This window comes from Meleagris gallopavo, chromosome 17 (assembly GCF_000146605.3).
Source record: "Meleagris gallopavo isolate NT-WF06-2002-E0010 breed Aviagen turkey brand Nicholas breeding stock chromosome 17, Turkey_5.1, whole genome shotgun sequence".
Lineage (NCBI taxonomy): Eukaryota > Metazoa > Chordata > Aves > Galliformes > Phasianidae > Meleagris > Meleagris gallopavo.
Window position 1 is genome coordinate 4,752,754 of NC_015027.2, and position 20,583 is coordinate 4,773,336.

The following is a 20,583-nucleotide window of genomic DNA, read 5'->3' on the forward strand; positions in this document are numbered from 1 at the left end:
CTCCAGCCGCCCATGGCTCTGCGATCCTCTCGCCCCCGGGATTTAAGGAACCGGCTTTGCTTTCTTCTCTTTCTCCGCCCGCTGCGAGGGAACGAAAGCAAAATGAGCGGGGAGGGCGCGAGCGCAGCGCTCGCAGCGCTTGGCAGCGGGCAGCCGTGCCCGGGGGGGCTTTGAGGAGCGCCCACCGCCCGGCCCGCTGCATGCTGCGGCTGTGCTCCCTGCCCGGCGCAGCGCGACCTGCGGCACGTAAGTACGGCAATGGGATCAGCGCGGGGGGAGGATTGGGGCAGCGCCGTGCCGAGCCTCCGCCGCACCCGTAACTCCGTTGGTTGGAGCTTTGGTGAGGCTGCCGAGCCGGGGTGTGCGGCGCGCCTGTGTGCGTGGCGTGTCCCGGGGCACGTGTCCCCTATCCTTCCCCGTGCAGAGGCAGCAGGTGTCGGGGTTTTGTGTCGGGGTTTTGTGCGTGGCACCACGCGTCAGCGAAGATTCCTCTACCGCGGGCTCCATCTGCCCCCGTTTGCCAGGCTGGGTCCCGCTGCTGATCCTGGCAGAGCCCGGCTGCTGGTAAACCTTTGCCCTGAGCGCAGCAAAGCACCCCGGCCCCCAGCATTGCGCTTGGTGCTGTGCTGAGCCCAGGGGCACTGAGCCAAGGGGACGGTGAGCCAAGGGGCCGGCGGCTTGTTTGCTTTGGGGCAGCAGCCTGGCTTGTGGCACGGGGGGAGGGCTGCCCTGAGCAGTTGGTTACCGGACATTCCCCCTTTTTTTTTTTTCCTTTTCCCTTTTTAAGCAGCATGGTGACGGAGGTTGCAAGTTTTGCAGGCTGGGAACTGCAGAGTTAAAGCTCCAACTTGCTTCTTGGCTTGCCCTGGCCTTTTGTGGTGCTCAGCGCTGTGTGATGCCTGCGTGCTGCGTGCAATTCGATAAGCCCCGGTGCTGGGACAGGGCAGGATACAGCACAGCTGCGGCTTAACCCTTGCTGTGCCGGGTCGTAGGAGTGGCTGTTGGGCTGTCAGTGGGGCACAGCTCCCAGGTGCACGCATGGCCACCACGGGAGCCTTAACTTGGGACATGCTGAGCTCTGCAGCACCAGAGCTGGTAGAAGCCTGGAGACAGAGTGCAGAGGCACGCGGGCAGTCCCTGCTCCCATGCTGTGTGCATTGTGGCCTCTGTGCTGGAAAACCCCTTATAAAAGAGGAAAGTGCTTTTTGCAGGTTCATTCCCTGCAGGTTTTCAGCTCTTGAAGTCACCATTTGTGGCAGCACTGTGCTCAGGCTGCCTGTCCCATACGCGTGGTGCTGGGCAGGAACTGAGGAGCTGTGCCTGCAGCACCACACCGAGCGGACCCGGGGCATCCATCCTTGTGCCCATGCGCCACGTTGCTCACTGCTCCAACACACCATATCTGCATGACCCTGCACAGTCCCAGGGTTGCAGGAAGGGGGTGGCACCTGCGAATGCTCACACAGAGATGCTTCCTCATCCACCCTGCCCTGTCCCATCCCATGCTGGCAGGGTTCTGGGCATGGCAATGCTGTCCCAAGGGGAGGGGAACACCTCCTGCCTCCATGCTGTGGCTGTGGGATGTTCTGTTCCCGAGGCACTCAGCTCAGGGCCTTTTTTCCCCATGGAAAGATAAACAGACCACCCCAAGTCATCCTGGGAAGCCCTGCAGACGGGTGCTGTGACCATATTGTTCCTGCAGAGCTTGGCGTGCGCTGTGGGTGTTTCCCATCCTGTGCGGATAATGCTGTCCTTGTGCTAGTCCATCTGGCCCTAAACCCTTCTCCTTCCCTCCTGCTACCACAGGTCTCCTTGAGCATGGGCGGAACTGGTCGGCCATTGCCAGGATGGTGGGCTCCAAGACCGTGTCACAGTGCAAGAACTTCTACTTCAACTACAAGAAGAGGCAGAACCTGGATGAGATCCTACAGCAGCACAAACTGAAAATGGTGAGCACCTCGTCCCAGGAGCCTGCCCAGTCCCGCAGCTACCGGGGCACCAGGGTGTTGGAGAACATTTTGGGGTGGAGACCTGGGAGCGCGAATGGTGCAGATGGGGCTGCCCAGCAGATCCTAGGAGCTCTGTGGGACGGCAGCTGCAAAAGGGATTCTTGAGTTCGGGACAATGCATGGAAAAGAGATGCTGAGCCCAAAGCTGTGGCGGTAGGACAGGTGTTGTGCAGGGAGGGCTGATCTTGGTGGTTATCTTTGTGGCATGTGTGCATCTCTCTGTGCCTTGGTTTCCCAGTGAGAATGGGCTGACGCTGCTTTTCTGCCATACGGTCCAGAGTATGAATGAAGTGGGGCTCATTGAGTGTTCTGGAGATAGCACAGACCACTAAGAGCAGCCGAGGATTATAATTATTTCATCTGTAGAGTATCCTGGGGTTCCCGGTTTCTGGCTAATAGAATTCACATGGCTAAACCCCCAAGGGGTGCTTTGAAAATGCAAAGGACAATGTTCAATGCAGGAATCTCTCCAAGCAAGCTATTACAGCAAGAGTAAAAAGAAAGACAGGAAAACATTCAATGACTCACCCAGGAATTTAATATCCTAGTCAGTCTATAGGAATGAGAGAGAGAGAAGACATTGGCGATTCTTTTCTTATTAATTCTCTATGCACAGAGACACTCCTGTGTTCCTGTATTTCACTAAATTGTCTTTGGAAACAGAGCAAACGATACAAAAGGCAAAAGATATAAAGACTGCAATGAAATGTGCATAAAGCCCTCTGAATGTAAAATGTTATAAAGATATCTTTGTTCATTACGGGGGAGCATCTGAAATAAGATCATGCTGCTTAGCTGGCAGTGGACTCAGTGTTTATTAATTTACTCCGCTTCCTAATGTCTCAGAAATTATATCACAGAAGGGTTTTTCTGCAGAGCCACATTTCTCCCTGCCTCCGTCCCTCCAAGGCAGCGCTGAGCTGCTCCCATCTAATTGCTCACTCTCACTTGCAGTTGATATCAGCATCATCATTTTATTCTCTGAGCATTTGAGGCAATGGGATTCGGTTTTGTCAAAGAACAATGAGCGTTCAGCTGTTATTTATTGTTCTCTATTGTTTTGTGGCAACAGCAGATGCCAGAAAGCTGAGTAAAATGAAAGAACAACCGAGATTAAATTGCCATAGACCTTCCTTCCTGACTCCTAAATATATTCAGGAGAAAACCGAGCCTCCTAATCCCCTCCTGTAGCCAGCACTCGGCCTTGGCCTGCACACAGCAGGCATGTGGCCGTGGTGTCGTTGTGTGGGTTTGCGTGGAATGCCCAGATTGCCCCCTGCCCTCACAACAGCTATCGCTGATCGTGTGCGAGGAAATCACTTGGCACTGCCTTTCTTCCTTTTGCTTAATGAGAGTAAACTCAATTAGCAGCTCTCATTAGTTTCCCAAATGGGGCTCGCGATAGTGTAGCTCCCTCGTCTTGTAGGTGTGAGGTGGGGCTGGAGGGCTCGCTGGGGCTGGGGAGCTGTGGGGATGAGCAGTGGCCGTCACCAGCCAAGGATGGGCACGTGGAGCCTGGAGGTGTCCCCATGCCCCAGAACACATCACAGGGTCCTGCAGAGCCTCGAGGCCTCGCTTTGTCTGCACAGCATGTTTTGGCTCAGGCTTGCTGTCGGGTAGCTCAGATGTGTCCCGGCATCGCCGTCTCGTCGCCTTGACCTTCTGCGTGCCATGCTAATCTCAGGGGAACGCGGGGCACATGCATACATGGTGTCCTCCAACCCTTCTCATCAGCAATTGGAGATAAGGTGCTGTCTTCACCACCACCTCCTTGCTGAGTGCTTGCTTTGATCCAGGACTTGATGATCCTTGTGGGTCCCTTCCAACTCTGGATGCTCTGTGATTCTAGGCACTGCCTGGGCTTGTTGTGGTGTGTACAGCTGCGATGGGTGAGGGATCCCCAGGCTGCTGCCAGTGCTGCTTGGTTGCTACCAGCAGTGTTTCTGTGATTCCTTGGTCTTCACGGGGTGCAGGACAGCCTGGTGGCCTCTTGGGCAGATCCAGCATGGTTTGTGCAGCATGCCAGGGTTTGGGGTGGGAGGCTGAGGCTGTCCTCACCGTGGTGGGCAGAGAGGTGCTGGGATCACTGCTCAGTCCTGTCACCCCAGACTGCCTCTCAGCCATCTGTGCTGCCTCTAATTGTGGCATTTTTGAAGCTGCAGTTGAATGGGATATCTCCCATTTTGTTGCTGTGAGGTCTCACACGGAGCCTGTTCAAGTGGCACCACCTCCCAGAGTGCCAAGAAACACCTGGTGGGCAGAGTAGAGGCTGGAATAACACAAAAGGAACTGGGCAAGTGCCCGTGGCACCTCCTTGCAGGCTCTCTGGTGGTCGCTCAGATTAAGTGGAGCACGTGGTGATGGTGGGGATGCCTGGCTGCAGGCTCGGCCCACGGAGCCTCTGGACTGCTGGAGGTATAGAGGATCCCTGGGTGCAGCTGGGATCTGGATGCCGCTGCCCCAGGGCCGCTCGTGCTCTGCTCATTTCCCAGTGAGGAGCCCGCTGGAAGCTTGCACTGAGTCACAGACCCGTGAGTGAGAGGCAGAGAAGCCTTTGCCATAGTAACGTAGAGCTTTGTCATCTCATTAGCATGATGGGGAACTGCTGCTTCAGAGCAAAACCTGCTCTTAGCAAAGTGCTGCTCGGCCGAGGTGCGAGTGCAGGGCACAGCAACCTGGCATAGGGGGGATGGGTAGGGGAGCTTGCAGCACACAGTACTTTCTCAAGTGCCTTTTTTTCCTCTCTCCTGCCCGGTTTGATAAAAATAGCCTTTGAGCAAGCAGCGTTTCCAAGCAAAAAGCTGTATTTGTTTGTTTTATCTGGAAGTTTTTTAAAGGATTGAAAAGTCGGGGGGAGGGTAGGGACCAGCTCTTCCCAGCGCACAGATCCAGCAGCAGAGTTAACGTTTCCGCCATGGCTTTATCTTCTCATCCATGTAAATAAACGTCCTACACACGTCATCCGTGTGGGGCTTGCAGGGAGAGCCGGAGATGATGGGCCTGTTCCTACTGGTAATATTTACTTAAGCAACAAGAGCAGGAAACAATAGCAAAAGCGAGACTTTTCCTTGGGGTGGGCAGCAGGCAGCAGCATATGAGCCCTTGCGGCTGTGGCACGTGGCCCCTGGGGTGCACAGCACTCAGACACCACTGAGTGGAAGGCAGAATCCTGCACCCACTGTCTGCCCCATGCACGGGGTGCAGCATCCCCAGGGCTCCCCCAGTGTTGTGCTCTCCAGGAAGGGGCAACTCCAAGCACAGTTGTGTACCGGGTCCTTCTCTGCCATTGGGTGAAACTGTGCCATGGGGCTTTGGATGGTGAATGTGGTCCTCCTTTTTGGAGGGTCTGTGCTCATTAGGGCTCAGAGCTGGGGTCACCATGGTGGTGGTGGCCCTGTTGTCCGTGCCGTGGCATCTGCTGTCCTCCTCTGCTTTCCGTCTTACCTTCTTCTTCCTCTTCCCCAGGAGAAAGAAAGAAATGCTAAGAGAAAGAAGAAAAAAGGCACCGCCGCTCAGAACGAGGAAGCTGCCTTCCCTCCTGTGGCTGAGGATGAGGAGATGGAGGTGTCGGGGACGAGTGGCAACGAGGAGGAGATGGCCGAGGAGGCCGAAGGTGAGGTGCCCAGGGACTGCAGTGGGGGCTGCAATGTCAGCACTTGGAGGACTGTTCCAGCACTTTTGGTTTCAGGCCTTGAGGGTATCAGACTGCACTGGGTCATTGCCTTCCTGTGTCTGTCTGGGGGATGGTTGTTTTGGAGAGGTCATTCAAAGGAAGAACTTCAAACATGGCCATCGCCATCCCGTTGGGTGGGTGAGCTCTGGGGCTGCCGCAGGTTTGGAGCAGCGAGGCTGGAGGGCTCAGCCAGTCATTTCCTCTTTGTTCCCTTTTTAAGGGAGCGTTTTCCTCTCTCTCAGCCGTACCAAAGAAAGGAAACAACTTGAAAGTGACAATTTTCAGCTATTTATCGCTTAGAAAGCACGGCAGTGAGTTTGGAGAAAATGTGCATAATTTTCCAACAATAGCCCCATTTGACTTTTGTCAAAGTAATTTAATAACTTAACCAGCAGTGCTGGCACCCTGCTGCTTCCTGGCCTTAGCACCCAGGCTAATGGGACTTGAAATGGGAAATCTTTTCAAATCATTGTTGAAAGTGACTCATTACAAGGCAGATTCCAGGTAAATCTTTGTGCGAGGTGATACATGACTCAGAGGCACAGAGCAGAAGGTGGTTATTGCTTTTTATAAGAGCAGTTGAGAGGAAACAATGTCGTTTTGAGCTTAAAGACAGATCTGACATGCTCAGAGGCTTTCCCTTCCCGGTCTCTGGTTCCAATTCCTCCTGTTGGACGGAGGGGACTGGTGCTGGAGCAGCACACTGAGCTCACATGGCTGAGCCCTCGGGTATCTCTGCAGCCCCTGTGTGCAGAGCAGCATTGAGCAGGAGGGTCTGACCCCACTCACTGCGAATCTCATTTCTGTTGTCCCTGAGCAACTGCATTTCACTCATTCATTTCATTCTTTAAGAAATAAATGTTGGAGAATGGTGAGAATGCCAATATGCTCCTGGCACATTTTGCTGCCAAGCAAAAGACTTTGGATGTGCTCAGATGTACGACTCTCAGGACACATCATGTCCCCATGTCACTTGTTTCCCTGCAAAACATGCTGCTGTAGAGAGACAAAAGGGAAAACTGTGGGAAAACCCCTGTGTCCATTTGGAGATGAGCATAAGAGTTGTGCCCGAGGGGTTGTGGGCAGTGTGTGGTCTCCTGGCTCTTCATAGGGTGAATATTGATCATAGACCCTACCTCTCAGCAGTTCCTTCATCTGCCATGGTGTGTGGGCACTTGTGTTTCCAACTCATTTCGAGCCATTAGATTTGCAGATAATTAGATTTGCACATTTATGGTGGCACAGGCTGCCCAGAGAGACTGGGGGTGCCCCATCCCTGGAAATGTGCAAGCCAAGGTTGGATGGGCCCTGGGCAGCCTGATGGGTGGGGGGCAATCAGCACACGGCAGGGGTTGGAGCTGGATGATCTTTAAGGTCCCTTCCAACCCAACCATTCTATAATTCTGTGATTTAATAATTAACCTGTCCTGCAGCACTGGCAGAGCTTTGCTTTCTCCGACCCTGACCTCCTTTCTTTTGCCACTGGCGGCTTAAGCAGCAACAAACAGGCGCGGTGTTTTGGGCTGGCCCCAGCTGCCCCAGGGCTGGCGGAGCTGGGGACATGGGCACCATAAGTCACATGCCATGCCAACAGCAGCTCCAGGAGTGGGGCGAGCTGTGGGGCGATGGGTGAGAGAGGCCACCAGGGAGCAGAGCCAAGCAGCAGATCCAGGCAGGGTGTTCCATCTGCACCCCGCGTCCCAGTCGCTTGGTCTCTGGGCTGGATGGGTTTAGTGGCTTTTGAGGAGTGAGATCCTGGGTTCATCCCCGCTGCTGGGGATCCCAGCACCGCGCTCCGAGCTCTGGGATCGTCTCCTCTTTGGAGCGCAGGCGTTCTCCTCCCTTGGGAGGGGGCGGAGGCAGCGGTATGGGAAGTGAGAATCTCAGCCTGATCCTTATTTTTATTTCTTCCCTTTTCTCAGCTGCAGTAAATAACAGCTCCGACACCGAGAGCATTCCCTCGCCAAGGCCCGAAGCCAAAGTGGGAGGCGAAAGCGGGGCCAAGGCACCACCCGGGCCGGGAGGTGACTCCGGCACGGAACCGGCGCTCAAGTTGGAAGAGGCTCCCACACCCCCCGACGCCGCTGCAGCCCCCGCTGCCCCTGCCACCAACCCTGCTCCCACCGCCAGCCCTCCTCCGGAGGCCCCCAAAGCGCCCGGCAGCGAGGAGAAGGCGCAGGAGGAGCTGGTGGTAGACGTGGTGAAAACGGAGGAGCCGGAGGAGAAGGCGAGCGAGGAGCCCTGCAAGAGCGAGGTGAAGGAGGAGGGCGAGGACAGCCAGGAGAAGGACAAGGGGAATGACAGTAAGGCAGAAAGTGGTGTCGGCAGTGTGGGGACGGCGGAGGCTGACGGGACGCCCAAGGCTGAGAAGAAGGAGGGTCATAAAGGCAGCAAAGGCCAAGGGGTGAACCCCGACAGCGACTCGAGCGCGACCTGCAGCGCCGATGAGATGGACGAGCAGGATGCTGTGGACAAGAGCAGGTAGGAATGGAGAGAGGTGTCTGTAATATCACTTCCCCAGGCTCAGGGACATTCCGGACTGTGTCCTCATGTGGCAGTGGCCCTTTGGCAATTGCTTACGCAGGGCCCATGGCGATGTCCCTGGACAGTGGCTGCAGGCAGGTGCTGGGCGCAGAACCGCTGCGTCTGCTGCTCACAGCCCGTGTGGGTGACGCAACAGAGCTGGATGTGCCCTTGGGGACAGCTGAGTTATGCAGAGGCGTAGACTGGGCCGCCTGCGATCAGGGCTGGGAACAGATTTTCTGTCTGAGTCGATGCTGCCAGGGGAGCGGTCATGTTCCCAGTGCCAAGAGGGGAGAGCTGCTGCCCCAATGGGGATGCTGCTGGGATCTGTAGAAGTCCTGGTTGTAAGACGGCAGAGTGGTGAGGGCTGTGTGAGGAACTGCAGGAACAGCAATGGGGCCTGAGCCCCACAGCCCCCCAGCATCTGACTATCCTGCATTGCTCCTGGGACAGGGAGGGGAAGCACTGTGCTCTTCAGAGGATAAATGTCCTGTTCCCCTACTGTCCCTTTCCAACATGGCCAGGGAGCCCTCCCCAGCCAAAAGCCTCACAAATGGGACAGGGTTTCCTGTTGTTTGTTTTTTTTTTTTAAGAATACGCATAAATACATGCGTCTTGTAGTGTTGTTTTCTCTGGTAGTTCCTACTTCCATCCACATGGCTCTTGGGTCAAGATGGACCTCCCAAATTCTCCCCTGCATGGCATGGAGGGACGGAAGCCCCTCTGTGCTCTTGTTCCGGTGCTGGACTGGGACCAAAGCTGGTGTCCTGCATCCAGTGTTCTGTGTCTGGTGTTCTGTGTCCCTCCTGAGAGGGGTGCCCCAAGGCCATTCAGGCTGTAAAGCTGCGCTATGCATCGGGCTATTCGCAACACAACCAAGTGTAGCAGTGGCATGAGATGATAGGGAGCTGTCATGCATCTGTACCACTTGTAACCCAGGAGGGTGCTGGCCCTGATGCAGGAGCATCCATCTGCCACATGCCCGTGGGAGCAGCCCCTTGCTGGCAGTAATGCAGGCAGGGATAGGGATGCTGTGGATGCAGCTGGCCGTGGCCCTGCAGTGAGGCCAGGGCCTCTTGGCTGGGTGCTACTCTCCAGCAGTGGAAGGAGGCCAGCACCACCCCTCCCCGCCCTCTCCTCCTTCCCAGACAGGAGAAGCCTCCCTACAAGAGGGAGCGAAGCCAGCAGCAAGGCTCCACGCCTCCCATCCAGCATTAACCCAGCCCAAAAGGGACAGCAGCACATTTGCCATCTCCCAGCTGCGAAAGAGCCACATCTTCTTGGGAACAACTTTTCCATCCCAGGCTCTTTCGTGAGTCAGTGCCTATCAGCTCATCAAACAGTTACCAGTTTCTAGAAATATTAAGCATAACAGGCATCCGTCTGCTACTCGGGCACTCCTGATACCACTCTGCTGGTAAGGTGCAGGTGATGTCAGGGCTGCTGGTGTGCCATGCCTGCAGAGCCCAGCGAGACACAAAGCTTCAGCTGCCATGTATCCTCGCAGGCGGTTACCGCAGCGCCGCGTGACTCACGAGCACACAGGCAGAGGCGAGGAACGGGATGGGGGTGCCACGTGGGCCACCCCGTCTGGGACGGCGCTGGGCATGTGGGCAGTGCTCACCCACCCACCTCGTGGTGCCGGGCTGGGTACCCAACCTGTGCTGGGGATAACACGGGATGGAGGGTGGCCGAAGGACGTAGCGGTCGCTGACTCCCTTGGGTCCTCCTGAGGTTTGTGCTGGGATAGAGTCACAGCCTGAGCTCGTCAGGGCTGGAGGAGGCAGCGGGTTGTCTGTGGTTACATGCAGCATGTGCTGTAGGAGGGCTGCCGCTAGCACTGCCAGTACCGCAGTTCAGTGGGAGGTCACGCCAGATGGGAACGCGTGTGTGAGGCCACGCACATCTCCCCAGTGCAGATCTGTCGTGTCGGGAGGCAAGGAGATGCTCACTGTACCGAGGCTGTGTCACCTTTGCACAGTGGTTGTGCATGCAAGAAATAGAGTTTGGGCCACCTGGGAAGGGCTGTGGAGTGGTGTGTTGTTGGGTCATCTTGCAGTTTAGCCAGCCCCTCATGGAAGCTGAAGGAGTTTACTGGATGCAGTGCCCTGTTCATCCCAAAGCTTCATCCCAAAATTTCTAGTGGTTCTTGGGGCAGAGCATCCATCCTGTGCTGCTGTGCTGCAGAGAGCTCGCTCCTCTCCTGCTGCTGGTGGGAGGTCAGGCTCCAAGAGAGCAGTTGGCATCTCCTGCATTGGGTGCCTAAGCCCAGTCCTGCAGGAGCTCCCATCTTTGGGGAACCCATTCCCCCTTCAGTCCAGGCACTGCACATTGTGGGTCTGGGGCAGTCCCAGCACAGCAATGTATTTATTCCCTGCACATGGCCCAGCCACGCTTGTTTATTCATCCAAGGGTGAGCGTGGAATGACCTTGAAATTTATAGGCTGAAAAGAGCAGTGAAATAATGGCTAAAATAAACAAATCAAGCTGTAAAACTTAGAAACGATGTACTGGCTTCAACAAATCAGAGTCAGGAGGGAGAGAAAGTGGAGATGTCCTGGAGTGACACGGCCTCGGGGTCTGAGTAAGGGCCTGGGAGCTGAGCACCTCTCAGCCCACGGGCTTTGCCTGTCTCCCTCCCCTTGGGTGGGACCTTGGAGATACCTGCATGCCTTGCAGAAGAACCCATCTGAGGTGGGTTTGGGAGCAGGCAGCAGCTTGCAGGGCCAGCAGCCCAGCTGTGCTCCCAAGTCCCACAGTAGCCTAGCTGGCCCTAGTGGTGGCACGGATATCCTCCAGGGACACAGGGCGTGGGGGAGCACCCAGACATGTAGTTCATCCATGATGTTGCCCCTGTAACCCATGTTTTGTGTTCAGGTTGCTGTCCCCCCGGCCCAGCCTGCTCAATGCCGCCAGCGAGGCCAGGCTGAACTCCTCGCCACAGAAACCGCTGGACCTGAAGCAGCTGAAGCAGCGTGCTGCTGCCATCCCTCCCATCGTAAGTGCTGGGACTGGCAGCAGGCTGAGCTCCTGTGTTGGGTGGTGGGAGCCCTGTGCAGGCAAAGTGCTCTGTGCACAGCGTGTTCCCAGCTGCTGGAGGCTGCCAGCAGCGTTCGAGTGTCCCTCAAGATCTTGTATCAGAAAGTGGTGGGAGGTCTGGACAGAACAAGCTGCTCATTGCCATGTGACTGCTGCCTCCTTTGCTTTAAAAAGCAACCAAGCACCCTCCCAGGCTGTGCTTCCCTTGGTCTCGTGTGCTTGAAGATACTGTGTGGAATGCATTGATGCTCTTCTTCATGTGAAAGCTCTTCTGTGTTCCCTTTTTGGCTGTCCAGCAGCCATGTGCTGAAAACACTGATCGTTTCTCCAGAGTCCTCCAGGGTCAGCATCAGAGCAGCAGCGTTTGCAGGGTGGGGAGAGGAAATCCCTGCTCTCATATGCTGGGTTTGAGCCCTCAGGGAGGACCCATTACTGCTACTCTCTCAGTTACAGCATAGATGTGGCTGTTGTAGTATAATTTCTTGCAAAAGCCACAGGTACTTAGCTACAGATTAGAGGTTTTAAACAAGGGAACCCTGAGGCCCAGAACAGAGCTGATGCTCTTCACCATGGGACATTTCAGTCTCCTGTGCTTGGTGAGCTCTGGAGCATGCTTTGGATCAGACCATGGGGCACCTGCCTCTCGCTGTCCCTGTGGCTGCTGGGGATGCTGACAGCACACGGCAGGCATCAATTCTCCCTGTCCCATTGCAGATTTCCGAAGGTTTCTCAGAGGGGATACTGCAGAGCGGAAGCGTGAAGCCCCCGGTGCCTCCCCATGCCTTGGCTCTCTACCAGCAGCAGATCACAAAGGCCCACGAGTCCTCCCGTGAGGATGTGCCCCCCAGCAAGCAGCAGGAGAAGGAGCAGCAGCAGCCAAGCAGCAGCCCGAGGGGGAAGAGCAGGAGCCCCACTGCCGGGGACAAGGAAGGTAGGGCAGCGTGCTGGCGGTGTGTGTTTATCTGTGAGGAAACGTGCTGTGCTTGGCCAGCAGCTCTCCTTCTCTTAGCTCAACGTCTGCTTCAGCCCTTGAAAGCTCTTTAATAGCACCTTGAAGCAGGAGCAGGGAGGCACGGCTGATCTCCTGTGTTCGTTAGACAGTACAGCATGTCTCACTGAGCCTACGGCAAACACCGCGCTGGTGTCGAGCGCCAAGGAGGTGAAGATTGCCTTTATTACCCTTTCTGCCATTCACTTGAGAGCAAAGGGGCCTGGAGGCGTGCCAGGGCTTTGGGCACAATGACTCTTTTCTACCTTGCTGGCTTTTTATAAAGAATGCTTTTAACGCTCAGTAGGGACCATTATTTCATTTAAAATCAATGCTAATACTGTGACTCGGAGTCCGAAGGTTCCTGTAAAGATTCCCAGTGCTTTTTCCCTGGAACAGCTCTGATACGATTTGGCTGCCTAATGAGCAATTCAGAGTTTCCCACCATTGAGCATCTCAAGTGTTATTAGCTTGAGCACCTGGGGATCGAGGTTAAGGAGAGTCGGGAAGTCCTGATGAGCCCATCCTCTGAATGTGTTGTTAATCTCAATGTCAGTCTGCTCCAGTCCAACATCTGCGTCCCTGCCCCTCGTAGCCTGCGCTGCAGATGTGCCATGGGGATGTTGTCACCGGCGATGCTGTCAGGGAGCAGTGAGCTGGGCTTTGTGGGTGCTGCCCCCAGTCCTGGGGGGAGTGCAGGGAGATGGGGCTGGAGGAGACTGGCCCTGGCCCTGGGCTGTGGTCTGTGCTGGAAAATGGGTGCCCAAGTTCAGCTCTGGCAGCTGGGATCTCAGCACCCTACTGTGTGTCCTGGCCCAAGGGTTCTTCCAGCAGCCACGTCCCATCAGGCAGAAGGATGTGCTTGCAGAAGGAGTTGGTTTCTGGGTCTTTGCCAATTTTTCTTTCTTTCCTTAAACAACAAATAGCACTGTGTGCATTCTGCCCTCCAGAATGTTTTGCATAGAAGCCAGGAAGGGGACTGCTCACCTTGAAAGCAGGGAGTTTCCTATGAGTCACGGTGTTGCCACCCATGAAGTACCATCTCCAGCTGATCCCATCCTGCTGTGCCTGCTGCCCGGGCAGAGCACCTCCCTCAGCTGGGTTTCATCTCTTCCTGCACTGCAGTCCTGTGCAGATCTTGCACAGCTCAGCTTCCTCAGCTGTGGCACACGAGCAATGCTCTGTTCTGCGACTGAGCAAACACCTCAGTCTCCAAACCCTTCATACCCATGAATCAGTCATTAAATCTGGAAAAGACCACTAAGATCCCCAACCCAGCCCTGATCACATCCCTCAGTGCCACATCCCCATTGTTCTTGACCGCCTCCCTGGGCAGCCTGTGCCAGAGCCTCACCACTCTCAGAAATTTTTCCTCATAGCCAGTCTGAACTTCTCCTGGTCCGATTTAAGGCCATTACCTCTCATCCTTGTTTGTGTGCTGGTACCACCATGGGTCTGGGTTGCATGTGGACCCTTGGGAACCTTCTGTGTTTGGGGTGTAAATGCATCTCCACGTGAAAATGAGCAGCTTTGTGCTGAGAATCACCTTGAGGGGAGAAACCAAGAGCCTAGAGCCCTGTTTCAGTGTGGGTGTGGAGTTAGGTGGAGGCTCAGTGCTGTCCCTGCCTGCGGGATCCAGGGCTGGTGGTGAGAGATCCAGATAGCGCTGGGAGATGTGTGTACCAACGGAGCCCCTTCCTTCCCCTGCATCCACACTTGGGCTATTGTGCTGTCACATCACACTGGAGTTGGACTCGATGATCCTTTATGAATGCCTTCCAACTCAGGGTATCCTATGATTTTATGACGGTACTGCACGGGAAGGCCCAGCCCCGCAGGCCTCCACCAGGGCAGCCACAGCGAGGAGCAGCAGCAGGTCCTCCCACTGCCCCCGGCCTGCTGAGGCCCCGCTCGATAAGAGCTTCAACTCTCGCAGCCGCTCCAGGGATCAGCGTCCTTCGCACCGTTTTGGCTCCGCTTCAAAGCAAAGTCTTGCACACATCCTGGCTGAGGCGTTGGCTGCCTCGCGGCCCCTGGCTGGGACAGTATCGCCTTGGAGGGCAGCCAGGCCCCCGCCGTGCCTCCCCGGCCCCAGGCAGGACGCGCCACGCAGCCCCGCCGGGTCTCGCCACCGGGCAGACGGATCTCTCCCCCCATTGCCTTCAGGCATATCTTCGGTTATCGCCCGGCGGTTGGAAGGCGGGCGGTTTGTTTTGTGTTGATTTAGTTGGGTTTCAGTTGGCCTTTGTAGGAGATGGAGAGCCAAGAGCATTAATTTGGATGACGGATCGTATAAACTCTGACTCCTTCGCTTCGATTCCAGGGGTTTGATAAACGGTTATAGGAACTCTCTCTTCCCTGTGTAAGTGCTATTTTATCAAAGCCGGCTGAGTTATAGCCGCCCTCTAATGCGGGGGCAATTAGGAACTGGCCACATTTCACAGCCCCAGAGGCGCAGAGGGGAGGGAGCAGCGCTGTGGGGCTGGGGAGGACGTGGCTCAGCCGGGGTGTGTGGGGCCGTGGCTGGGAAAGCACCGCCAGCCCCGATGTCCCAGTGCCTTCCAGCCCTCAGATCAGCCCCCGGGAGCTGGGAGAAAATTAGGGAACGCTTAGGGACCCAGCATGGGATCTTGAGGAGGGAAGATGCTCAGACACCTCTCTGTACTGAGAATGGATTTCTTGCCTCACCGAAGAGGACAAGAATAATCTCCCAGCTTCTGAGTACACTGAGCATTAATAATGATAATGCAGTAAAGCCTCATTAAATTGGGCCTCAGATAATCTACTTGCCCTATTGTTAGGCTTAGCAGAATTCAGGCATCTATTTTTATCAGAAATTGATGGGTAAAGGCTGGGTGTGCTTGTGACTGCCATTGTTTACTGCCCAGTTTCTAATTTCTGGTCGATGCAGACGTTACGGTGGTGGGTCTGGCAAAGAAGGGCAGTGCGAAATTAAGCGTTTATTGATTAAAAGCAAATCCTACCAAACCTACCTGGGATCTGTTTCAAAAAGACTGCCTCATCTGTCTGCTCAGCTCAGTATCCTCAGTGAGGATGCACCTGGGATGAAGCTGGCACAGATACAGCTCTTTTCTTGCACCCCACAGGGTGCTCAGGTCAAGAGGGAACAGCTCCTCCACCACAGGCACCTCTTGGCCTCGGATCAACCTTCTTACAGTTGGGGTGAATACAGCCTGGCATCCAGTACCCCTGACCCAGAGAACTTGAGGAAGCTGCCCTGCCTCCAGCCCAGCTGCTAGGCAGCAAGGAGGCATCCAGCCATCCCACAGAGCCCGTCCTGATCTTCATTTGTCTTTGACACTCCAGTAAAGCATGCTTGTCCAGGTGCTGGGAGAACATCTGCGCATTATTTCCTCTTCATCCAACAAGCTGACGCCTTTCTTTCTGGCCCCTCCAGCAGGCTGAAAATGGGTTGTCACTGGCAGCCAGCCCCTGGTGGTACCAGTTAGGAGTGTGAGCCCAGGGAAGGCTGTTTCACCTCCACATGGATGGTTGTGGCTTCACCTGCTTGCTGAATCTCCATCCGTCTGTGGGTTGCCACTGAGCAAAGGATTTGTTTCTGTTTTCTCTGCAGAAAAGTCCGTGCATTTCCCATCCATCGCAGAGGCTCAGAAGCTGGGCACAGAGCTGCCGCCCACCTCGTGCTGGCCCCCCGTCCTGTCCTACTCCCGGGATGTGATAAAAACCTCTCCCCAGGCAGAGCCCCACCTGTTCCAGTATAACCCACCAGGCACGTGAGATCACGTGGTACCCTGACCCAGGGCTGGGGGCAGAGCTGTGATCACAGCTGGCATCATGTGCTGCTCTCTTAAGTCAGTGCAGCTCTTTTCTTTTTGGGTAGGAGAGGGCTTGGCAGAAAGCTGCCACCTCTTGCTTTGCTCCAGCACGGAGCAGCCTCCCTGCTGCTGCTGGGGCAGGCTGAAGGCAGCAGGCAGGGCTCCTGACTTCCACCAGGGTGGGTTAGGGATGTTATTTGTCCCAGGATACCATGTGTGTTCTCTGAACCACTCTTGGCACCATCATAGAGGTTTCAGCCCTCGCTCTGCTGTGCCTTTCTGGCTGGCGAGCACACAGCTTGGATACGGAACCAAAGGGGAAGAGGCAATAATTCAAACAATAACAGTGGTTTTCAAAGCGATTGTGCTGCTTGGATCCTGGAGCAGGGTCACCCTGTTCATGCCCTGCTCTCTCACTTGCCCATTGTTTTCCCTTGGTCGTGCTAACACTCGTGTTTCCCACACAGGACACCCTATCCCGCTCAACCTGCACGAGAGCTCCCGCTCGGGGCTGCAGAGGCTGGCGGGCATCTCCAACCCTCCTCCCCTCATCTCCTCCACCAAGCATCCTTCTGTGCTGGAGAGACCTGTCGGCTCCATCTCCCAGGTATGGGCTTGGGTGTGGGCAGTGGGGAACACATCACTGGGCCGCCCCCTGACATCCCCTCTCACACTGCAGGGAATGCCCATCCAGCTCCACACACCCTACAGCTCCGAGCACGCAAAAGTTCCCGTCGGCTCCATCACCATGGGCCTGCCCCTGACAATGGATCCCAAGAAACTGGGTAAGGAATGAGGTGGTGGTGGATGCTGTCTTGCACGACATAGCAATGAAGTGCAGAAGGAGCAGACTTGATCCAAAGATGGAAGGAGTAATGTTTTGGGAGAGCAAAGCCTGGCATTGGCACGGGCTGCCCAGGGAAGTGATGGAGTCACTGTCCCTGGAGCGTTTAGGAACTGTAGAGATGTGACACTGAGGAACATGTTCAGTGGGCATGGTGGGGGGTGGGTTGGTCAGTAGATAACCTTAGTTGTGTTTTCCAACCGTAAAGATTCTGTGATTCTGTATGTGCAGTGTAGGAAAGCACAATTTGGTCAGGAACACTTCCCAGGCTATAAATACCACCTGGCTCACACTGGGATTGAAGGAAGGAAATCTGTTGCCACTCCTCAGGCTGGTAGGATAAAGAGTGAATGGCCTGAAGTGAACAAAGAAAGTGCTTAGTTTGCATATTTGGAAGCATTTCTTTACAGCAGAAGGAGATGGGCATGGGGCCACGTCTGGAGGGGCACGCGCATGCCAGCCCCACACTGCAACCCCTGAAGGGACATTGATGGCTATGAGCACACGAGGTGCCAGCAGGAGGCCGGGGAAGACGAAAGCCACACTGACCTCTGCTTCATGTTTTCCAGTGCCTTTTCCTGGAGTAAAGCAGGAACAACTCTCTCCCAGAAGCCAGGCCAGCCAGCCTGAAAGCCTGGTGATGCAGCCGGCCCCAGAGGGCTCCGTCCTGCGGGGTGAGCATGCAGCTGTGCCCTGGTGTGGGAGGGAGGGGGATGCTCCACTGCCACACTGCCCATGGCTGCCATGGGGCTTCTGGGGGGATTTCTGGATTTCCCTTTTTTCTTCCCCCATAGCTGTGCAGGGGAAAATAAATACAGAGGTGTTGCTTTTACACGATTTAAGTAATTCTGGTTTGCGAGCTCTCCCAGGTTTGTGCAGCCATATACAGAGTGCACGGTGCCTTGGCTCCAGCCCAGCACAAATAACACACAGATGAACTCAAACCACCCTGAGCTGCATCTCTCTGGAGATCTCTGATCGCATCAGGAGGAGCTGAGACATGCTGTGCTTTCTCCCAGGCCCATCAATCTGCCCAGCCCCACTGTGAATGCAGCATGGAAATGGGAGCTTCAAAGTAATGGCTCCTTGCACTTCCCAGCCCATGGCTGCATCCCTTAGGGGACAGGGTGGGGAGGGCTCTGCAAGGTGACATCTCCTGGAGGGCTTCCCACACTTGTTTTGCTGACCACAAATCACAGTTCTCCACCTTTGTGTCCTGCAGGTACATCCCTCAGCTCTGCGTCTGGAGGGAGCATCACCAAGGGGACACCCACATCCAGACCCCCTCCAGAGTCGCCCATCACGTACCGAGGCTCCATCACACATGTAGGTCCCTCATCTCTGTCGGGCTTTGCTTGTCTGGGTGCTGCTCATTGGGCGCATGGCATGGGACTGAGCAACAGGGAAGCATCACAGATCCCTTGCAGACAGCCTCAGCCTGGCGTGGCTCCAGCCCCATGTTGTGAAAAGGGCAGAGCTTAGCAAGCAGCAATGCACGTCTGAGCTCCCCCATTGAATTTAGTAGCTGTCAGGAGCAAAGGCAAAAGCAGCTTTAAATGGCTCTCGGAAAATAATCCTGCCAGGGCAAGAAGTGGTGAGGAGGAGATGGGTGGAAGGCTCTGCCCAGGCAGAGGGAGGGGAGAGGCTGCGGGGTGCATGTCAGGTAACGAGCTCTGCTGCCAGCACTGTGCTGCTCTGTGGGTCCTGCCCAAGGGCTCTCTTGAGCAGAATGATGCTTTGGCCTTAATCTCCACCATCCATCTTTAGAAGAGCAGCTGGCAAGCGGGCAATAGTTTTTGCAGCGTGAGTTATTGCTCATCTGGTTACGGAGCGGAGAGCATAAAAAAAAAAAATCATCTGTTTCCCTTAGGGATTTTATCTGGCCATCACTCAGCTATTTAAAGCCACTCGTGCTCAGATTTTTGCATGCTTCTTTCGAGCAGGGTGACTGTGTCCCTTTTGGCCCTGGGGACCTCCACCTAAATCCTGGCTCAGAGCAAAAGCTTCTGCTGCCTGGTGCCCCACATCCAGCAGCTGCCAGGGCTGCAAGTGACACAGTAGAGCATCCCCCTGTGTGCCCCTGCAGCGGCAATGGGCAGGCATGGAGGGCCTGGAGCACTAGTTCAGACAGTGAGCAGAGTTTAAGATGCTGTGTTACATCCAGCTATTTGATCCACCTACATTCCTTTGTTTTCGCTCGGGATTGAAGGTACCAAGCCCATAGTGAGAGGGCACTGCCATCCCCAGTGTGCAGATGGAGCGCCCAGCCCTGCAGCAGCCCCCAGTGCTGTCGTTGATATTTGATCTTGCATTACTCATCCAGTTTGCAGGAGGCAGGTCTTGAATAGACGGTCTCTGCTCTGAAGCCATCTGTCATCACTTGCTCTCAAATCCCCTCTGAGCGTGTCCACGGAAGGAAGATGACTTTACCTGGGGCTGGGAACACCAGCACTGGGTGGACCCTGCACACCAGCAGTCAGAGCACTGAGCCTGGCTGCTGCAGTGGGGTTTTGTGGACTGGTGTTGCTCAGATGGCTTTGTGCAGAGGACGAGTATCTCCTCGTTGGGGTAGGGGAACAGTCTGCAGAATCTCAAAACACCAACAAAGCTGGTGTTTTTAACTCGCCTTCTGTAAGGCCAGTTAGGTTCAGAATGGGTGCTGGTCAGTCATCACAGGTGTTCCCTGCCATGGGGCAGGGGGACTGCTGCACCCACGGTGCCTCTTCCCACTTGGCACCAAGCAGGTTGTGATGGCAGAGGGATGTTAATGGGCTGCAACATCTCCAAGGACACCCAGCTCTGGGTATTGTGAAGGGAGCCCCCTGGAGCACAGTGCTTGCCATCCCCACGCTGTCCTCACCCCTGCCTCTTCCCAGCAGCCTTCTCCAGCTCACGTACCTCCTTACCGCTCCTCGTTATTGTCCTCATCAATAATTAAGCTGCAGGTTTCTCGCTGATGGCTGTCAGGAAGCGGAGGCCGGCGCGCTCTCCTCCGCTCAGCTTCCCCGCTGGAACAGAGTGTTCCTGTGTGCGAGCGCACTGCTTGCTTAATTGCTTGTGACACTGTTAAATATGGATCTTGGTGGCTTTCCAAGGGCACCCCAGCAGAAGTGCTGTACAAAGGAACCATTACCAGGATAATCGGAGAAGACAGCCCCAGCAGAGCGGAGAAAGTGAGAGAGGATGCCATGCCAAAAGGACATGTCATTTACGAGGGGAAGAAAGGCCACGTGCTGTCCTATGATGGTAAGTCGCAACCCTCGGCCTTTTGGGACAGGTGCTGGAGGGCTGTGCAGCGGTGTTGGGAGTCAGGAGCTGTGTGCGGAAAGGCCACGAAGTGAGGTGGGATGACCTCATGGGTTCATTTCCAGTGTGGTTTCTCTCGTGCTCCACCACACCTCCCTACAGCTGGGTTTCCCTCTGTCTCATGCTGTCCTCTTGCCTTGGTCATGATGGTATTGGCCCCATCCTGGTGTACTGTGCCAAAAGAGGATCCTCAAGGTCTTAGGCCAAAGTGGAGCCTAAAGAACCTATGAGTTGGAGGCAAGTCTGGTAGCTTGGCATAAAGACATTGGGACAACAGGCTTCCTTCTTGAGATGTCTTGGGCACAGCAGCACCGTGGCTCTGTTTCCCTGTGGCAAATGGGGGCTGGTGGTTCACTGTCCATCAAGAGCTTGGCCCTGGGTCCTTCCCACGTGGCCTGTGTGAC

At 55.4% G+C, this 20,583-nt stretch overlaps 1 protein-coding gene across 12 annotated transcripts in view; it reads left to right on the top strand.

The window, feature by feature from the left end:
• The window catches only part of NCOR2 (nuclear receptor corepressor 2), a 116,649-nt gene that overhangs the window by 76,887 nt on the left and 19,179 nt on the right, over positions 1–20,583 (top strand). For all 12 annotated transcript variants that reach the window (XM_031555959.1, XM_010720058.2, XM_010720061.2 and 9 more), the window contains exons 17-27: positions 1,807–1,949; positions 5,475–5,622; positions 7,605–8,163; positions 11,083–11,203; positions 11,959–12,175; positions 15,828–15,983; positions 16,497–16,636; positions 16,709–16,814; positions 17,443–17,547; positions 18,096–18,199; positions 19,969–20,119. In XM_031555959.1, coding sequence (XP_031411819.1) covers positions 1,807–1,949; positions 5,475–5,622; positions 7,605–8,163; positions 11,083–11,203; positions 11,959–12,175; positions 15,828–15,983; positions 16,497–16,636; positions 16,709–16,814; positions 17,443–17,547; positions 18,096–18,199; positions 19,969–20,119 — 1,950 coding nt within the window. The remainder of the gene's footprint in view (positions 1–1,806; positions 1,950–5,474; positions 5,623–7,604; positions 8,164–11,082; positions 11,204–11,958; positions 12,176–15,827; positions 15,984–16,496; positions 16,637–16,708; positions 16,815–17,442; positions 17,548–18,095; positions 18,200–19,968; positions 20,120–20,583) is intronic.